Source organism: Octopus bimaculoides, chromosome 28 (genome assembly GCF_001194135.2).
Source record: "Octopus bimaculoides isolate UCB-OBI-ISO-001 chromosome 28, ASM119413v2, whole genome shotgun sequence".
Taxonomy (NCBI): Eukaryota; Metazoa; Mollusca; class Cephalopoda; order Octopoda; family Octopodidae; genus Octopus; species Octopus bimaculoides.
Window position 1 is genome coordinate 7598400 of NC_069008.1, and position 19792 is coordinate 7618191.

Genomic DNA, 19792 nt, shown 5'->3' on the forward strand with positions numbered 1-19792 from the left:
CTTCCCTCCCACCGCCTCCACCCTTACCGGAAGTTCCTATCCTCTGTCATCCTTGGTTGTCTGTCGTGAACACTTCTAAGGGCCTAATGCCATCCCCACCCCTACCCAGGGTTTATCGATCATATAGCGCATAAAAATGGTGTAGTGTATGCAGGTTGTAGGCTATTGTTTCCTTATGAATTCTGCCAAATGCAAGCTTTTTTTTCAGGTACACGACACTACTGTCCCCTGTCCCAGGGTCTCACAGGCCCACACCTCCCACACCCTCAGAATTGGCACTCTCAACGTTGGCACACTGAATGGTAGGTCTGGTGAGATTGTTGAGATGCTTGAATGGAGATGTGTAGATTTGTGCTGCACCCAAGAAGTAAGGTGGAAAGGAGGTTTCCCTAGGTTCCTCACAGGCAAAGAACACAGTTACAAGATTTTCTGAGCAGGGAACACTGACTAGGTCGGGGGTATGGGAATACTTCTTTCGGAGAAATGGGTGGATAAGGTAATCGAGGTAGTCAGAGTATGTGACAGAGTACTTAAGATTAGATTGGTGCTTCACCATAGGGTAGCTACCGTCCTTTTGGCCTATGCCCCTCAACCGGGGCTACCGGATGGGCAGAAAAACCAATTTTATGACACCCCTTTGCAGACTACCTCATTGACAGATGACAGAGACCTACTCTTTGTGGCTGGTGATTTCGATGGACATGTTGGACAACATACAAGGGGCTTCCATGGTGTACATGGAGACTATGGCTTTGGTTCCCGCAATGAGCAGGGAACCAGACTGCTGGAGTTCTGTGATGCAAATGATCTTATGGTTTGCAATACCAACTTCAGGAAACCTACCATTCCAGCAGACACACTAGCCTAATTGACTACATTCTCGCCAGAAAAAGGGAAAGAGGACTGCTTATAAATGCCAAAACCTTCCCAGGCGAAGAATGTATCCCTCAACACAGATTAGTAGTTAGCAACTTTGAGATCAAGGCTAAATGGATGCCCAGAAGTAGACCAGCTTGGAGGAGAAGGGTCTGGAAGCTTAAAGATCCAACAAATAGACAGAGATTTGAAGATGTGTTACTCGAAGCCTTCGATGAAATAGAAGGGGATATAACATCACATAAGGTGGAAGACAACTGGAGGTTTCTACAGGGCAACTTGCTGAGAGCCACTGACCAGATCTGTGGATGGTGCAAAGTCCTCTCTCGACCCAAAGTAACGTGGTGGTGGAACAATGTGTTTGACAGGGCTATTAGACAAAAGAAACGGGCTTGGAAGGACTGAAAGAACGGAGGTAGCAGGGAATTGTATCAGACTGCCAGAAGGGAAGCTAGGAGACACGATTATTTAGCCAGAGGGGAAGCAGATAAGAAAAAATTTGCCAATGTTCTGTGTTGTGAGGACCAAAACCTTGAAGTATTTCGTGTTGCAAGACAGTGTGTGAGAGAGAATCATGATGTCGTAGGAGAGAAATGTGTCCGCATGGATGATGGCTCACTTGCATTAAATGAGGCTGCAAAGAGAGAGGTTTGGAGATGCCAGTATGAAAGGTTGCTTAATAAAGAGAATGAATGGGAGGAAGAGAGTCTGCCACATGTCAACCCAACAGAGGGACCAGCTATCCTAATTGACAGTACCTTGGTAGATAAAGAGATCAATAATACATGAAGGAGTCATACCCAATGACTGTTGTAGCAGCACCATAGTCAACTGCTACAAAGGTAAAGGTGACGCTTTAGACACAAACAATTACAGAGGTATCAAGTTGTTGGACCAGGTAATGAAGGTCACTGAGAGGGTCATAGCCCAAATAATTAGGGAGAGAGTCAGCTTCTATGAGATGCAGTTTGGGTTTGTTCCAGGGAAAAGCACCACTAATGCTATATTTCTGGTAAGACAGCTGCAGGAGAAATACCTAGCCAAAGATAAATCTCTGTACCTGGCTTTCGCTGTCATGGAGAAAGCCTTTGACAGGGTCCCCCGATCCCTTATCTGGTGGTCAATAAGCAAACTAGGGATAGATGAATGGTTAGTGAGAGCTGTGCAAGCCATGTACAGGGACGCTGTCAGTAAGGTGAGGGCTGGCAACGAGTACAGTGAAGAATTCCGGGTAGAGGTCTACCAAGGTTCAGTCCTTAGCCCCCTCCTATTTATCATAGTCCTCCAGGCGATAACACAGGAATTCAAGACAGGATGCCCCTGGGAACTCCTCTATGCTGATGACCTTGCCCTAATTGCTGAGTCACTATCAGAACTACAGGAGAAGTTTCAGGTGTGGAAGCAAGGACTAGAATCGAAGGGCCTTAGAGTCAACCTAGCTAAAACCAAAGTCCTAATAAGTAGGAAGGTAGACAAACCACAAACACCTTCAGGTAGATGGCCCTGCTTGATCTGTAGAAAAGGCGTAGGTAGAAACTCCATAAGTTGTACGCAGTGTAAGCTATGGACTCATAAGAGGTGCAACAATATCAAAGGAAGGCTAACTGGCAAGATAATTTTTGTATGTGGCAGATGCTCAGGAGCAATAAATACTGAAAATGCGCAGAAAACAACCTTTGCCACATTCCAGGGAGAAAAACTAGAAGTAGTTGATAGCTTCCGCTATCTAGGTGACCAAGTTTGTAGTGGGGGTGGGTGCGCTGAAAGTGTAGCTGCTAGAGTAAGAATAGCCTGGTCAAAGTTAAGAAAGCTTTTACCTCTGCTTGTGACAAAGGGCCTCTCACTCAGAGTAAAAGGCAGACTGTATGACGCATGTATACGAACAGCCATGCTACATGGCAGTGTACCATAGGCCGTGACTGCTGAGGATATGCATGAGCTCGCAAGAAATGAAGCCTGTATGCTCCGATGGATGTGTAATGTCAGTGTACATACTCGACAGAGTGTAAGTACCTTGAGAGAAAAGTTGGACCTAAGAAGCATCAGTTGTGGTGTGCAAGAGAGACGATTGTGCTGGTATGGTCATGTGGCAAGAATGGATGACGATAGTTGTGTGAAAAAGTGCCACACCCTAGCGGTTGAGGGAACCTGTGGAAGAGGTAGACCCAGGAGACCTGGGATGAGGTGGTGAAGCACGACCTTCGATCTTTAGGCCTCACCAAGGCAATGACTAGTGACCGGGACCTTTGGAAATATGCAGTGCAGGTGAAGACCCGGCAAGCCAAGTGAGTGCATAATCTTTGGCCTCTGCCAGAAGTGTAGCCAGCTCACTTATTCGTATCTTTACTTCATGGACACTAAACTCTGCTTGTGAAGACCTGTTGAGGCAAGTGAATTGAAATCGAAATCAAACCAAATTCGATGACTGGCACCCATGCCAACATCTCCTTCATTGGACACTAAACTAACTAGGCTTACGAAGACCTGTTGGGGCAAGTGAAATTGAAATCGAAATCGTAATTGAACCATATTTGATGACTAGCACCTGTGCCAGTGGAGCACTAACAGCACCATCCGAGTGTGATCACTGCCAGAGCAGCTGTCTGGCTTCCATGCCAGTGGCATGTAAATAGCACCATTAGAGCGTAATCATTACCAGTGTTGCCTTATTGGTACTTGTGCCGGTGGCACGTAACAAACACCATTTTGAGCATGGCCGTTGCCAGTACTGCGTGACTGGCCCTCGTGCCGGTGGCACATAAAAGCACCCACTACACTCTCGGAGTGATTGGCATTAGGAAGGTCATCCAGCTGTAGAAACTTTGCCAGATCAGATTGGAGCCTGGTGCAGCCATCTGGTTCACCAAGTCCTCAGTCAAATTGTCCAACCCATGCTAGCATGGAAAGCGGACGTTAAGCGATGATGATGATGATGATATATGTGTGTATATATGTGTGTGTACGTATGTATGTATGTATGTATGTATGTATGTGTATATATATATATAAACTTTAAACAAGAAAATGAAGAAAATGGAAAAAATTTTCATACAAATGTTTTTATATAAAGGTATTCAAATTATACATAGAAATTCCTACTGACAGCTGTTTCAATACACAATTCTTGAATTTCAGAAATAAAATTCCATATACAAAACCAGTGAATTGCGTATGGCCACAGGGAGAATTTCTAAAGGAAATTTAGCAACGTGTAGGCTAACTTACAACAAACTCAGAAGTGTTTTATTTTTTCTTAATGCAAGCGTTCTGTAGAAACCGTCATTGCCACATATATACAAAAATAAACACACTCAACACATCCTTAGCCGTGCCAATATGATACACAATGGTTCATTGATGGTGTTATGGTAGTTAAGATATAGACAGTATCAAGAGAAAGAATGGCTGATAAAACTAGTGAATGGGGGAGAATGTCATAGATTAATTATCAAGGAGAGAGCAACTAGACATGACAGTTTGTTGAAAGAAAATGTATGAAGAGTTCCAGTTGACATGATGATTCAGATTTTGCTGATTTTCCAAAACAAATTCCAATGTTATACACTAGTTTTCTTTGCATAACTAGGGTGGTGCCCCAGTATAGCCACAGTCTCTGGCTGAAATTGGTAATAAAATACTAGAGAGGAGAAGAATAGAATAACTATTCACAATATAAATATTTGTAAGATGTTTTAAAAATAGTTGATAAACATTTTTCTTTTTTTCAAATTATTTGTCAGATACCCAGGCCAGAAAATGGGATGTGCAAGTTTGTGTCACTCAGGAATACAGTCATCCAGTTCACATTGCTTTGAACAGCGATACCAATGCAAGCATAACATGTTTAAACAAGGAGAACTGCTTCAGCACTGAATTTGAATTGGTCAACACAACACAACCACGTTATATTTTCATTCGCCCACCTTTGGCGTTCAAGGTAAATTAAAATAAACACACACACACATGCATGCACGCACACACACACACACACACACACATTTTATTACACCTGTGTCATCAAGAATTATGGTTTTTTAAAACAAATAAGGTGAAACAGGTAATTAATGTGTTTTACATGCAGTATGTTCCCGTTAAGTTTCACAATATTCTGTGTTTTTGTTTTTGTCTTTCAAGAAGAGCTTGGTGTAATGGTGAACAGTGAATGGCATAAATAAATGAACTTATTGTATACAGTGCTCAGGTGTATTACAAGATTAAGGTTGTAGTTGGGAGAAAGTTAGCTGACATGGAGGACAGAAATCCATCTGAATATTGGAAAAGATTTACTTGTATCCTTATGATTTACACTGGGTATTAAAGGGCTGATATCATATATATATATATATATATACGACCAAAAAAGAAAATGGAGGGGATACAAAAATGACATACATCAGCTGATAGACATTCTAATATGTCTATTTATTCTAAAACATAAAAAAGTATTATAAGAATACATACACATACAAAGACTTGTGTTACACACATATGTACTAGTAATATATAATAGAGTAAAAGATCAATTCTTTACGGCCGTTTCTGGCCAGAGGCCACAATATCCTCCATGTTATCTCCATCTCTTCAGTGTTCTGTAGGGATGGGTAGATAAAATTTGGATGTTGAGTGTGCCTCTAGGCTTCTTCAGAGGGTCTAAATGGTTAGGAGGGCCAATACATATAAGAATCAGTTACCAATAGGTACAGTATATTATTCTTATTGAAGAGGACATAAGAAGAATAGGAGCAGAAACTGCCATAAGGGCAGGTGTCTTCTACTGCAATTAGTAAGCTACTAGGATCCAAGGCAGGACAAGCTTATCAGATCATTTGAATTATTTGAATTATTATAATGGTGAATTGAAGCAAGCAAAAGCAAATAATAATGTCATACAGCTGTTATCCCAGGTAATGGATCAATGTATTGGTCCACATTTCCATTTACTGGGCATTCTGTCATTGGAAACAAGATATATATGCTTTTAAGCTGCTTACTTGGTCGTGTCTGTATATATATTCAGATTTGGCAAGGACTGGGTAGCCCAAGATGATGTGGTCAGCTGTCGCATTGTTGCTGGTTGCACATTCTGCATTTGGTGTTGAGGCTTGTTTTCTTTGTTTTGCTTTTATAATTGTTTATAGTCAGGCATTGGTCTTGTGCAGTGAGAATCAGTTCTTCCATCTCGACTATTAGTCCAGAGCTTTTGAGCCACTGTTGGCTTTTACTTAGGCTCACTTCCTCTCTGTCAAGCTTTGCAGCATATTGGCCATGAAGTGATTTTTCTCTCCCTTTCTTCTTCAGTATCTTTTGTAATTTTGTTTTCATGTTGTTTTTTGTCTCCTAATTTTCTCTTTCATTTCTATGTGCTGTATTTTAGCTGTTTCATCTGTTCCTAGATATTTGTGCAGGCGATTATGGTCTAATTCTCTAATTCCTTCTATGGCACTCCTTTTGTTCTTCTGGTAAAACATTGTTGTTTTCCAGGTGTTTTATAAGCCAGCTATAAATGACTGATGTTAGGGTTTTGTAGGATGTTGATAGGAATGTTATTGGTCTATAATTCTGTGAGTGTATGGTGTCTTTGTTTTGGGGAATTAGGGTGGTTTGTCCCTCCAGCATCCAATTTGTGGTTGATTCAGGCTCACTTATCAATAAATTGCATGCTGCTGCTAAAAGGTTAAGGGTACTGGTAAGGTATTATTATTATTATTATTATTATTATTATAAATTCATTCTTGCTAAAAACTTGACTAACTTTATCCATTTAGAAATCGATGTCATTTTGGCTGCTAGAAAGACACACATTTCCTTTGGAAATAAGCTTTGCTGCAAGGCTGCTCACAATAATAACTTCATCAACATAACTATGGGCTCTTCGTACTCTGCTCTAGTTATGGATCTTGTGGGACTGTACCTCCTCCAGCGACTCCACATGTATTTCTCAAATATCAAAGTAAGTTTGTACAGGGACAACACTCTGTTGGTCACTACGGGCCTATCAAGACATGCATTGAAAAGAGCTAAGAAAGATCTACACAAGTTCTTTGCTAATTTTAATCTATCTATCACATTTGAGAATACCGACAGAATAGCTAATTGGCAAGATGTTCCATTAGATTTAAAGTCTTAGCTATACTCCCCCTACAAAAAACCTAATGACTACCTCAGATACATTAACATAAACTCAAATTATCATAAATCTACCTGAAATGTACATCTATCCAAATATTGGATCTCTCAGTTAGGGAAGAAATTTTCAATAGCCATGCTACCTATTATAATCAAACACTAGCAGCTTCTCTCAGGAAGTTAAATTCACATCAAACACTAAACTTATAAAATATATATCTTAACTCAACCCTCAGGGAACATATCCCACCAGTGGGTATACTAAGCCTCCCCACAGGACTGTATTTAAACTATGGGGAGCCCAGGGCACTTCAAATTCGTCAGACCCCTTATACACAAAAATTAAAATCTTAGAAAATTACTGATTTTAAATCTCAAAATCTATCTATTAGATATGATTGAATTTGATGAATTAGCAGAGAAAGTTTAAATAAATGACTGAAAATGTCGCTTAATAGATATATGCTTTTCAGAATTCAAATTTCGTTTTTCACACATTCACTCATGGTCTTTGACATTGTGAAAAGTACAATGGAGGAGGGAAGAATGGGGTAAGATTTTTTTTCTTTTAATGCATGTTACATATGTTTCAGAATGTAGAATAAGATAAAATGGCAGAAGGCATGATGTGTGTGTGTGATGTATGTGTGAGAGAGAGGTGGGGGTGGAAATACCAACATTTAAAAGTCGTGAATTTTAAAAATTCTTCTTTCAAAACAGCTTCCCTTCATTGTTTTGAAATGCATGAAAAAAAAAAAACAAAAAAAAAAAACAGCAGGGGAAACCCCCAACAAAAACATTGAAATTCAAACAACTGTTACCAAAAGTCTTTCTCCAGACTTTGTAGGCGGGGCACAATGAGTAATATTTACATTTTTGGCTTTGAAGAAAATGTATTTATTACAAATGTTCACTACCTTGCCAAAACTATATAAGTGAAGTGAAAACCTTCTCTAAAGCCAGTAAAACCTATAACACATTCAGAATACTATTTCAGAAAATTATCTCTGTTTTCTTTGAGTATATAAAAGACAAATTTAGGCGGGGTAAAAGACCAGACAAGATGAATATGCCCTTCCAGTTCCCTAGAATTAAATTTGAAAATAGTTATTACACATAAACATACATCCTTAGACATCACAAATGCAACACAAATTTTAACTATCTTGATCAAATGAAAGAGGATTATGGTAAAATAGCACATAATTAATTAAACTCAACATGAAATATTCTCCATAGCTTCTTCACCCAAAATTATCCAAATATTTTGTTACCTCAGTTATAATCAGGTCAAATTTGAGGAAAAATTTCTTGAAAATAGTACCTGTCACCTATGTTCCAAACTCTCAACTATGTAAACTCTACTGACCAATTTTTACTCCCAAAGATGATGCAATGGTACAAAATGAGAGAAAATAACAAGAAATAAGAAATTATTCATTTTGCCCCAGTTACCAATTTTGCCTCACTTCCATATAGTAATTCCAAGTGTTTGACAGAATGATGAAAAATATATGAAAAAATAAGAAAGAAAAAAGGTTTGATTTAATGAAACATTTGAATATATATGCAATAATTCTAAAGCTGAAAAAAGAATGCTTTTAGCTGTTGAGAAATGTAATTTTATGATTAAATTCAAAAGTTTTCTTTACTTATTTACTTCATAAAATAAGACCAGTTTTCAAGGCCTCACTGAAAATAAATTTAGAAGTAGAAGTAGAAGTGTGTGTGTGTGTGTGTGTGTGTGTGTGCCTTTGACCATTATTGATCAAACCAAGGTCAAGCTCAGTCATGTGTTGAAGGAGACAATAACATTTTTCTATTAATCTCTTTATCTTTATATACATTTATACTTACACACACATACACTCACAGATACACACATACATACATAAATTTTCAGGCGTGTTCTGCTGTTTCTATTTTCTTTATTGTCCCAAAAGCAGCTCCAATTCTCTTGGGTATTTGTAAGTACTTTGGGATTGGGTATAAACTGTTTTTTAATTGAACTATTTAGTGTCTCTAAAGTGGCAAAATCTGTGGGTGTTTATCATAAAAGAGAATCAATTACATTTATTATGAAATCAATATTGAAAGAGGGCCTCTTCATGCCTGATTTCTAGTAAGTGAGGGACGGTCTTCCTGTATTGAGTGCTTCATACCCATCGTAATAAGGGCCCCCAATAACTAGATACCCAAGGCAATTGCCCCATCTACACACATATAATTCAGTCCTGAAGCTCCACACACCTCTGTGGATAGGCACACTATAACCCCTGCTAAGAACTAAAGAGAACCTAGGAGACAGTGCCCTCAGCTACTCTACACCCCTATAATACTCATGTGAGGTACAAACTGATAAATGATGATGAATCTTGAAGATCTCCTCTAACAGAGAATATCAATTATACATCCCCTAAATTGCCTACTAAAAGTGGAGGGGGAAGATCAATTTTCTGATATTGTTGTAATCCTTTGTCAGACTGTTGTAATGCCCACTCTGGTATAGCAATACAATTAGACATGTAAAACCACAACTGTCTATGACCATCTACTTCTGTACTCTCTCCTACACTGACTGGCAGTATTTATAATGACTATCACATACCACTCATCACGTGAGAGGGGTGTACCATTATTGCTATTATCTCCATAACATCTCCCCTTTCAAGTTTTTCTTTTTTTTGGGTAGTGTCATTTTATTTTTTTTTATAGTAATAATTTTTACATCACCCTACTTCCATTTTTTAAGTTTTTTTTCTCGTACAGTTACACATTTAATATTTTTTTTTGTTTGGCATCCACTTCCAGAACATCTGTAGATTTCCTTTCTTTATGCCTGTTCATCTGGGTTCAGTTATTTGTCGTGGCTTTGGTACTTGAAAATACCATTAGTTCTTCCATTCTCTTGGGTTCCCTCTCAATGAATCTCCTTTTTTAGTTGGTTCATGTTTCTCTTGTATACCCCTTTCCTTCTTTTTACCAAGTATAGCGTTTTTCCTATACATTTGGTAATCACACCTGCTTCCCAACTTTATTTTACGTTCTTGTATGCCCTAAGAAAGACCTTTCCTTTAATTTTGAAATATCTTGCTGTATTTTCCATTGCAATTTTTCTTTTCTTACCAGGTAGCAATTTGTTGAAGACTGATTTTATTTCCTTGCAAGCATCAGCTCCACTGGTGATACACCTGCTGGGGTGTTTGGATTTGGTGTCACATGGTATTCTTTTAAGGATTGTTATAGAGCTACCTCATCCATGACTTCCTTATTCAACTTTCTTAGGGCTGTCTTGAATGTATCGACAAAGTGTTCTGCTTGTCTGTTACATCTAGAATGGTATGGTGCCATAATTACATGTTTTACAATGAATGTTTCACAAAACTTTTTAAATTCAAAAGACACACATTGTCAGACACTATCTTGTCTGGGATGACAAATCTCACAAACAATTCATGTAGAAAATTTGGCTCAGTTGAGGAGATTGGCTTTTTACACTTACAAATTCCCAATCATTTAAAGAAGCTATCCACTACCACTAAGTAGTCAGAACTGTTTAAAGGACCAGCGAAATCAATGTGTAGTCTCGACCATGGAACATCTCCTTTTGTTCAAGGTTCACTTGTTATCGTCTGTAATTTTGCCTCTAGAGCCCATCCTCTACAGCCTTTCACTAAAATTTCAATTTCTTTATCCATTTTTGGCCAGTACACGTAGCTACGCATTAAAGCTTTCATCCTCAAAATACCAACATGGTACTCCCTCAACATTTTCTTTTGCAATGTTTCAGGTATTACTACTCTCTGTACATCCATCAGTGTGCTGTCACAAATTGAGTATAGCTTCATGTCTTGGTTTCATTTTGCACCAATCATGTTCCACTTTATTTTCCCTGTCCACAATATTCTTTTAATTTCTGTTATGAATTTGTCCTTTTCTGCATTTTGTTTTATGTCTTCAAGGGTCACCAGTAATCCACGTACCACAATCCACATTACATTTTTTATTTCTCCTTCTGATCTTAAAGCTGTGATTACCACATCTTCAAATGGCTTGCAGTGTTTCAGTATCAGTCTGAACAAACCATCTGCATGCCCTAGTTTTTTTGACACTAAATATTCCATTTTGTAATCATAATTTAATAATGTAGTGCTCCATCGCTGTAGTCTATTCGCTGTGTGTGTTGGTATTCTTTTTTAGAACTGTATATTGACAGTAGTGCGCGATGATCGGTTTGTAGACAGAAATTTCTTCCACAGATAAATTTATGGAATTTTTTCACACCAAATATGAATGCTAATACTTCCTTTTCTGTTTGACTATAGTTCCTTTCTGCTGGTAGTAACAATCGTGACGCATGTGCTATAGTCTTTTTACTTCCATTGTCATATTTGTGCAGAAGTATGGTTCCTGCACTGTAATCACTCACATCTGTAGCCAATACAATATCCAACTATGGATCAAAATGCGTTAATGATAAGTCTAACATTAAAATGTTTTTTAACTCATCAAGTGCCTTCTCACACATATCAGTCCAACACCATTTTGCATTTTTCTTTAACAGATCGTTAAGTGCAGCCCTTACATTATGTATATTGGGAATGTAAATTTGATAGTAATTTACTAAACCCCAAGAATGCTTGAGGCATAGTCATACTATTTGGCATGAGCATATCTTTTATTGCAGTTGCTCTGGTTGGATCTGGTTTCCGTCTGTTTTTATCTATTATCTGGCCCAAGTATTTAATTTTTTCAGAAAAAAACTTGCATTTTTCTTCCATTAACTTGAAGTTGTATTCTTTAATCTTTTTGAATACTATTTTAACATGTTCTACATGTTGTTCATGTAATTTGCTTTTTATTAGGATATTGTCTAAAGAAACAATAGCAAAATCACAGTTACCTAACATTGTATCTATTATTTGCTGAAATATGGAAGCAGCCACTTTAACATCAAAGGGAAGCTGCTTGAATTTAAATAAGCCACAGTGTGTATTAATGGCTGATAAGTGTGAGCATTCTTCTACTTGGATTTGTAAGTATGCCCCTGAGAGATCTAATTTTGAGAAGAATTTCCCTCCATTCAATTTTGCGAACACTTCCTCAGGACTTGGCTATGGGTAGTTAAGTGAGATTAAGGGTAGTTACATGAGATTAAGCAATCGTTTAACCCTCTTGAAAAATCTGCACAAACTTGTAAATTATTATTTTTGTATGTAGATCGTAGATGCTGTCCAGTCTCAGTGGTCCATCTTGATTATTCCTAGGCTTTCAAGTCTTTCATGTTATTTATTTATTTGTTCTATTGCCGCGAATGGTATATACTGTTTTCGCTTAGATACAGGTGTTGCACTTTGTTTTACTATAATTTTTTCCTTCGTCTTTGTGCAGCAGCCCAGTTCCTCTGAGGAAACATCTGGAAATAACTTTTATTTTCCATTTCAACCTCTCAGCTGCATTTGAACCTTTGACTGAACCGACTATATTTCAACTCAAAACACTGTTGGGTGTATTCCACATTTTGAATAGTTCCATCCACCGTGTGCTGAATAGATATTAACTGAAATTTTTAACACATATATTTTTGCTGTTTTCATTTGGTCACAAAATGTCACATTACACAAATTCATCTACAAAATACAATCTTTTACCCATAACGCTGTGTGCTACTTTTGTAGATTTACTTAATTTCAGCTTACCGATATACTTCCAAGTTTCTTCATTCATAATGGTAATATCATTTCCAGTGTCTAACTGCATTTTTACTCTTATATTTTCAATTTTCACATTTACAATTTTCCTCTTTGTTACATTATTATTTTCTTCGACAACATTTTCTTTTTCTTTTGTTCCAATGTTTTGTCATCTTGGTTTTACAGTGCACTTTTATGTGTCCAATTTTTCCTCAATGGAAAAATTCGCTTTTTTAAATGGGCAGTTTTTTCTCAGGTGTAGACCTCCACATGCAAAAGATGGCTTTGTTCCCTGATTTTTGTTCTATTTGTATTGTACTTTAATACACACTTGATTTCTACTCTGCCTATTTTGCACTTGTTTCACTTGGGAGCAATCTTTATGTTCAATTTTCTCTCTTTTACTATTCTTTCACACTCTTCTGACACTTGTTGTAAGGTTACAGCTTGGTTTTGTTCCAAACTAGCAAGAATTCTTGTTCTAACTTCTGTGTCTTTCTCGGTATTTAGTCCCTGTATAAATATCAGGCACTTGAACATATCTGGCATTAATTTATCCAGTTTGAACTTTTCACATTCTCTGTTAACTCTATCAGTATATGTGATGTAGTCCTCCTCATTGGTCTTTCCTAGGTTCAAACATTTCCAGCATGTATTGAACAATGAGCTTTTCTCACTAGAAATTTTACACAGTATGTCTTTTGTATCCTTAAAGTTTATGCCAGAACGTTTTTTCAGGAGTATATAATTACTATAATGCTCTGCTGCTACCAGTTTTCTTAAGATAAGATGCATTTTCATATCGTCATCCCAAACTTTGCACTCTTTATTGAACATTTCTTTGTATCTTCTGTAGTATGCCTTGAAGGTAACTCCTTTGTCTGGTTCATTCTTAAACCTCGTTGTTGAGTTTGCAACATAATTTAGCATGAACATCTCAACATTTTTAGACAACTTCATTTGTTGCTGTAATAGTGATTGTTGCTATTGTGTTTTTATGTCTGGTGGCACATTTTTTATTGTGACTTTTGTCACTCTCTGGCCTATGTTGGTATCATCACCAACTCGTCTGTGTGGAGAGTTAATGTTGAAAACCATTTGGCCAGATTTTCAATGTGGAATCGCACTTGAACTGTACCGAATTTATGCCACCAATTGACATATTCTTTGTGTGCCCATACAGGGTGAATGAATTTTTCTATTTTTGGTTGTGGTGCATTTTCCGATCATCTTGTCTTCGTGTTGATAATTTTATATATGATGGTCCTTTTTTGTGTTATGATATGTTTTGGAATGTGGAGGTGTAAATTATCTCCTTCTTTGCTAAGAAGCGCCTTTGTGTTGTTTATTTCTTGTGCAGTGAATAGTTCTCTTTTGTTTTATTGCTTCCACGAAATTTGTTTTGTCTTTGGTGGTGATGGTGGTAGTGTTGGTAGCAGAGGTGTCAATTGTAGCAGTTGAAGTTGAAGTTGTAGTAGTGATGTTGGCGGTACTGTCTTTGGTGGAGGTCATGATGGAGGGCTTCGCAATGATATTGTTGTTGTTGCTGGTGGTGGCAGTCTTGGTGTTGGTACTAGCATTCATGTTTATGTCTGTATTCGTTCTTTTTAAATTTCTCTCCGCCACCCTTCTTTCATCAACACGTGGTAGGGGGAGGGGGTAGGAAAGTTTATGTCAAACGTGTCTACAAGGAGACTGCCATTTATCATGATAGAAAAATTATCTTCATGGATTGAAGACGCCATCTTCCAAAGGAAGCCGAAAACAAATTTACAAAACTAGGAAATATGCCACACAAGGCAACAATTTGCAAGATCGAATGTATTAGTTGTTGCACAACTTTTACATAAAAAATATTATATAAGACACAATTTTGAAAGCAAAAAGAATGCAAACTTATGCGCAGTCGATTTCACTATCATCCGTCCATAAGGTAGGTAGGTAGGTACGGCCAGTCTATGGGGTTAGCCTGGGTTTCATATCCATAAAGCACTTAGCTTTACAGTGTTTCTTCAAACTCTAAAACTCGTTGGCCTATGGCTTCTCTAGAAAATGGAGGAGGAAAAGACTTCATTATTCAACAACCAGGGATTGTCTTACTTTGACTACTAATTAATTGACCATGTTGGTGTGTAGCTCCCAGGACACCAGCAAGAATTTCCTGAAGTCCATGCAGAGTCCAAAGACCTCTGTCTTAGATTTAAGAATGTTCCTTGGGTCAAGGGAGTCCTTTAATATCCTCATCCATTTGGCTATGCACAGTTTACAGTGCTTGGTCCTATTTGTGTAAGGACCTGGAGTTTCTAGGATCCTCCCTAATATTATGTGTGGGGTCTTTCAACCACCATTCATGACTGGCTAAGGATGAAGCATATCTCCTTTCTGGGATCCTGAAAGAGGATTTGTGGTTGGAGAAGTGCTGTTTGAATGTGTTACTGAAACATCCGATGTGTCTCCATGTTTAGGTGTTGGCGATACTGTTTCTGTTGATGTTGCTACCATTGTTGTTGGTGTTGGCATCGTTGAAGCTGGTGTTGGTGTTTCTGCTGTTAATACTTGCTGCTGTTGTTGTTATTATTATTATTATTCCCAGTCACACTTCCACCATCATCAGAAAAGAGGCTGTCTATATCATGGCTTACATTAATTATAATGTTAGGGTTATAGGTGTGGCTTTGGCTATTTGGGTCAGTGTTAGTACTACCACTGCAGTGATTTATATTATTATACTTATCTTGACCTTTTTGCTTAAAGGTGTTATTTAGGAAGTGTGTGTTAAGGTTTTAGTTGAAGCTATGATAGACTCCATATTAGGCAGAGATGAATGGGATAATTTTAGAGTAGATCAGTTGAAGATAGAACTGTATTTATGGTGATATGGAAAGTTAGAGTCTATGATGGCAAAGAAGGTTTTGGCTAAGCCCTTAAGCTTAAAGAAAAGTGAGGTGTATGCCTGTTATGGAAATAATAGTAATAATGGTGCACCCTTCCAACATGATAAGTGGTATGTAATTGTCTTTATAAATACTGTCAGTTAGTGTCAGTGTATGAGTGAGTACAGAAGTAGACAGTCATAGATAGTTGTGGTCTTGTCTAACTAACTATACTGCTATAATGGTCTGGGCATTACAACAGTCTGACAAAGGATTACAACAGTGGCGATGAGGAATTAACAAACTCACAAGAAGTTACAAAATTCACAAAAGTATTTTGTGCAAATTTTATGGTATACAAAATCGTAAAATCATGGAAAAATTGTTGACCAGTTTGCTCGAATTGCTAAAACAGCAACAATAACTGAAAGAACAATAACAGCAGCAGCTACAACTGCAAGAGCAACAACAGCAACAATCGCTATTTGATAGGGTAGACCATCGATACTTGGAGGCTGCCCTCATAGTGGCTGGTTTTGGTTCCGTCTTCTGCGGCTGGATAGCTGCCTTGTATAGAGACATCCGTTTGGTAATTTGTGTGAATGGGCATCTATCGAGACCTTTCGACATTGCACATTTGGTTTGTCAGGGATGCCTCCTCTCAAGCCACTACTGTGGAAGCTGGCAACACTGAGTGGCACCTTGCAAGAACTGGGGTGCGGGATGAGCATGTCCGCATACGCAGACGGCTTCACCGTCATAGTGTCTAGCCACGAGCACATCGAGCTGGTCAGTGCGACACTAAAAGACTACGAAGCGGTAACAGGAGCAAAAATTGACTGGGAAAAGTTAGTGGGCTTGCAGCTCAGCACCTGGAGAAGCAAGCCCATGCCACCCAGCAGTGCCCAGTCAACTTGCTCAAGGTCTGGTTTGGTCTGGACCTCAAAATGGAGAAGAACTGGGACGAGATAACGAGTAGGGTGGTCAATCTCTCCCGGCAATGGGCTGAGAGGAAGCTGTCCCTAAAAGGTCAGGCAGAGGTGGCGAACGCGTACATCACGTCCATCATCTACTACTGCCTGACCATTGTGCCTTGTCCCGACCCTACTATCACCAAACTGGAGCGCATCCTCTTCCACTTCTTGTGAGAAGGAAGCATTCCAATGGTCAGGCAATCCGTTTGCTGCCAACACCCGCTAAGAGGAGGGTTGGGCATGCTGTGGTTGATGATGCACAGACATGCACTGAGACTGTGACATCTCCAGCTCTACGCAGACGACGGTGAACAGGTGTGGTCACCGTTTGTGCAGCGCGCTTTCTCACAGCTCATCTCCATGACCGAGCTGCAGTCGTGGATCAAGAAGAGGCCACGGAAGGGCGAATGGCACTGTTAGTGTTGCATTGCTCTCGAGCAACTATGCCGTCCTGGGTTGACCTTGAGTGACTGCATCACAACCAAAGCATTCTATAGGGGATTAGTGGAGGGGAGGTACGATGACGATCTCTGGGCTTCAATGAGGAATACCTAACCCACCTGTTCAAGACGACTTTTGGGCCGGGACCTATGGACAACTTGCAGAGTTGTCTGGTCTGGCAGTGCTATCGAGAAGCGATACCCGTTCAGGATAAGCTCTACAGGCATGACTCAAGAAACACTGGGCCGACCTGCCCGAGATGCGGTCAGAGTGATGATACTGTTCTGCACACACTCGTGCAGTGTCTAACCATTTCCAACCTGTGGGCTTATGTTGAACGACTGCTGTCAGGTTTGGAACGAGTCGGTCTATCAGCTGAGTCTATCGTCAATATTGTCATGCCTCCTTCCTTCAAATGGGAAGGAAGAGCCATTTTCATTGTACTTGTAGCTATGGCAAAAGAATGTGTCTGAAACGGCTAGAGACAAACACTTTCCTCTCTGGTTAATCTCTCATCAACTTCTTCAAGTATCACTTGAAGAGGAAGGTGAGAGTAGAGAAGGAAATTTTGTCTAGTGAATGCTTCAAGAAAAGATGGGTGAATGTAACAAGGATAGCACCTGTGAATGATGGAGCCATCTTGAGCATAATCCTATGAACCAGAAAAACAAAGGAAAAAAGAGAGTTACCTACTTGTAAATGTGTTATTGTGTGACATTATTGCCTGAGGTTACTATGGTCTTTCCATAGGTTTTTCTTTCCACAGATAAACCTCCCCACTTTTGGGAACTTTTTCTGCTATTTTGACTTTTGTATATCCCAAACGATTTTGATCCCTTTTAATTGTTGTCCCTATTTTTATTGTTTTTATTTTTGTTTGTTTTCACCTCCCCTTGAAAAGGAAAAACTCTACATTGTATTTGTCCCCTCCATGTTCAGCCCTGTGTGGCCAATAAAGAAAGTTATCTATCTATCTATCTGTACCATAATCATCATCATCGATACATACATATACATGTATAAAGATATCATCATCATCATTTAATATCCGTTGCCCATGCTGGCATGAGTTGGATGGTTTGACCAGAGCAGGCAAGCTAGAAGGTTGCACCAGACTCCAGTCTGATTTGACTTGGTTTCAACAGCTAGATGCCCTTTCTAATGCCAACCATTCCAAGAATGTAGTGAGTGATTTTACGTACCACCAGCACAGGTGCCATTCACATGACACCAGTATCTGACACGATTATGATTTCACTTGGCTTGATACGTCATCTTCTCAAGAATAGCATAATGTCAAGAGTCTTGGTCATTCATCATTGCCTCCATGAGACCCAATACTCGAAAGGTGCTTTTTATGTGTCACTGACATTGGCCATCTTGCCTCTGTGACGCCCAATGCTTGAAAGGTCCTCTTTATGTGCCACTAGCACGGGTGCCAGTTACATGACACCAGCAACGGCCATGATCATGATTTCACATGACTTACTGGGTTTTCTCAAGCACAGCGTATCACCAAAGATCTTGGTCACTACTCACTGTCTCCGTAAGGCCTAAAGTTCGAAGATCATGCTTCACCATCTTGTTCCATGTCTTCCAGAGTCTACCTCTAGGTTTCCTCCACGATTAGAGATCAACACCTCTTTATACAGCTATCCTCATCCATATGTATCACATGACCATACCATCACAGCCATCTCTCTTGCACACCACATCTGGTGCCTCTTATACCCAACATTTCTCTCAAGTTTCTTACACTCTGTCGAACATGCACACTGGCATTGCACATCCAGTGAAGCATACTGGCTTCATTTCTTTCAAGCTGATGCATGTCCTCAACTGTCACAGCCCATGTTTCACTGTCATGTAGCATAGCTGTTTGCACACAGGCATCATACAATCTGCCTTTCACTCTGAGAGAGAAGCCTTTGTTGCTAGCAGATGTAGAAGCTCTCTGAACATTGTCCAACTTAATGTTATTCTCACAGCTATGCTCTCGGAACATCCACCTCTGCTACTAACTTGGTCACCTATATAACAGAAGCTTACACTCCTGGCAGTTGATAGTCTATTTTCTGTATATTTCTGGTGTTTATTGTACCTGTGCATCTTCCACACACAAAAACTATTTTCCCTGTTAACTTTCTTCTGATATTGCTGCACCATTTATGTGTCCATAGCTTACACTCTGTACATCTTATGGAGTTTCTATCTATGCCTTTTCTACAGATCAAGCAGGTCCATCTACCTGAAGGGATTTGTGATTCAGCTGCCTTCCTACTTACTAATGCTTTGGTTTTTGCTAGGTTAATTCTAAGACCCTTCAATACTAAACCTTGCTTCATACCTCTTCTCTAGTTCTGGTAGTGATTCAACTCTAAGAACAAGGTCATCAGCATAGAAGAGCTCCTAGAGGCAGCCTGTCTTCCTCTGTTATTGCCTGGAGGACTATGATGAACAAGAGAGGCCTGAGGACCGATCGTTGGTTAACCTCTACTTGTACCCTGAATTCTTCGCTGTACTCGTTGCCAACCCTCACATTACTGACAGCATTCCTGTACATGGTTTGTACAGCTCTCACCAAACATTCATTGGAAACTATCCCTAGTTTCCATACTGACCACCTGACAAGGGATTAAGGGACCCTGTCAAGGGCTTTCTCCAAGTCAACAAAATCCAAGTACAGAGATTTTGTCTTTGGCTACGTATTTCTGCTGGCATAACCAGTATAAGCTATGGATACACAAGTGTTGTGAGAACTGCTTTTCTAAGGCTATGAAAAATTGTCTCAGGATATTGGTGGTGATTT

The 19792-nt window shown here is 39.2% G+C and overlaps 1 protein-coding gene across 2 annotated transcripts in view; it reads left to right on the plus strand.

The window, feature by feature from the left end:
• LOC106879029 (uncharacterized) overlaps positions 1-19792 on the plus strand; it is a 106411-nt gene that overhangs the window by 21413 nt on the left and 65206 nt on the right. For both annotated transcript variants that reach the window (XM_052977325.1, XM_052977324.1), the window contains exon 4: positions 4617-4813. In XM_052977325.1, the coding sequence (XP_052833285.1) occupies positions 4617-4813 (197 nt within the window). The remainder of the gene's footprint in view (positions 1-4616; positions 4814-19792) is intronic.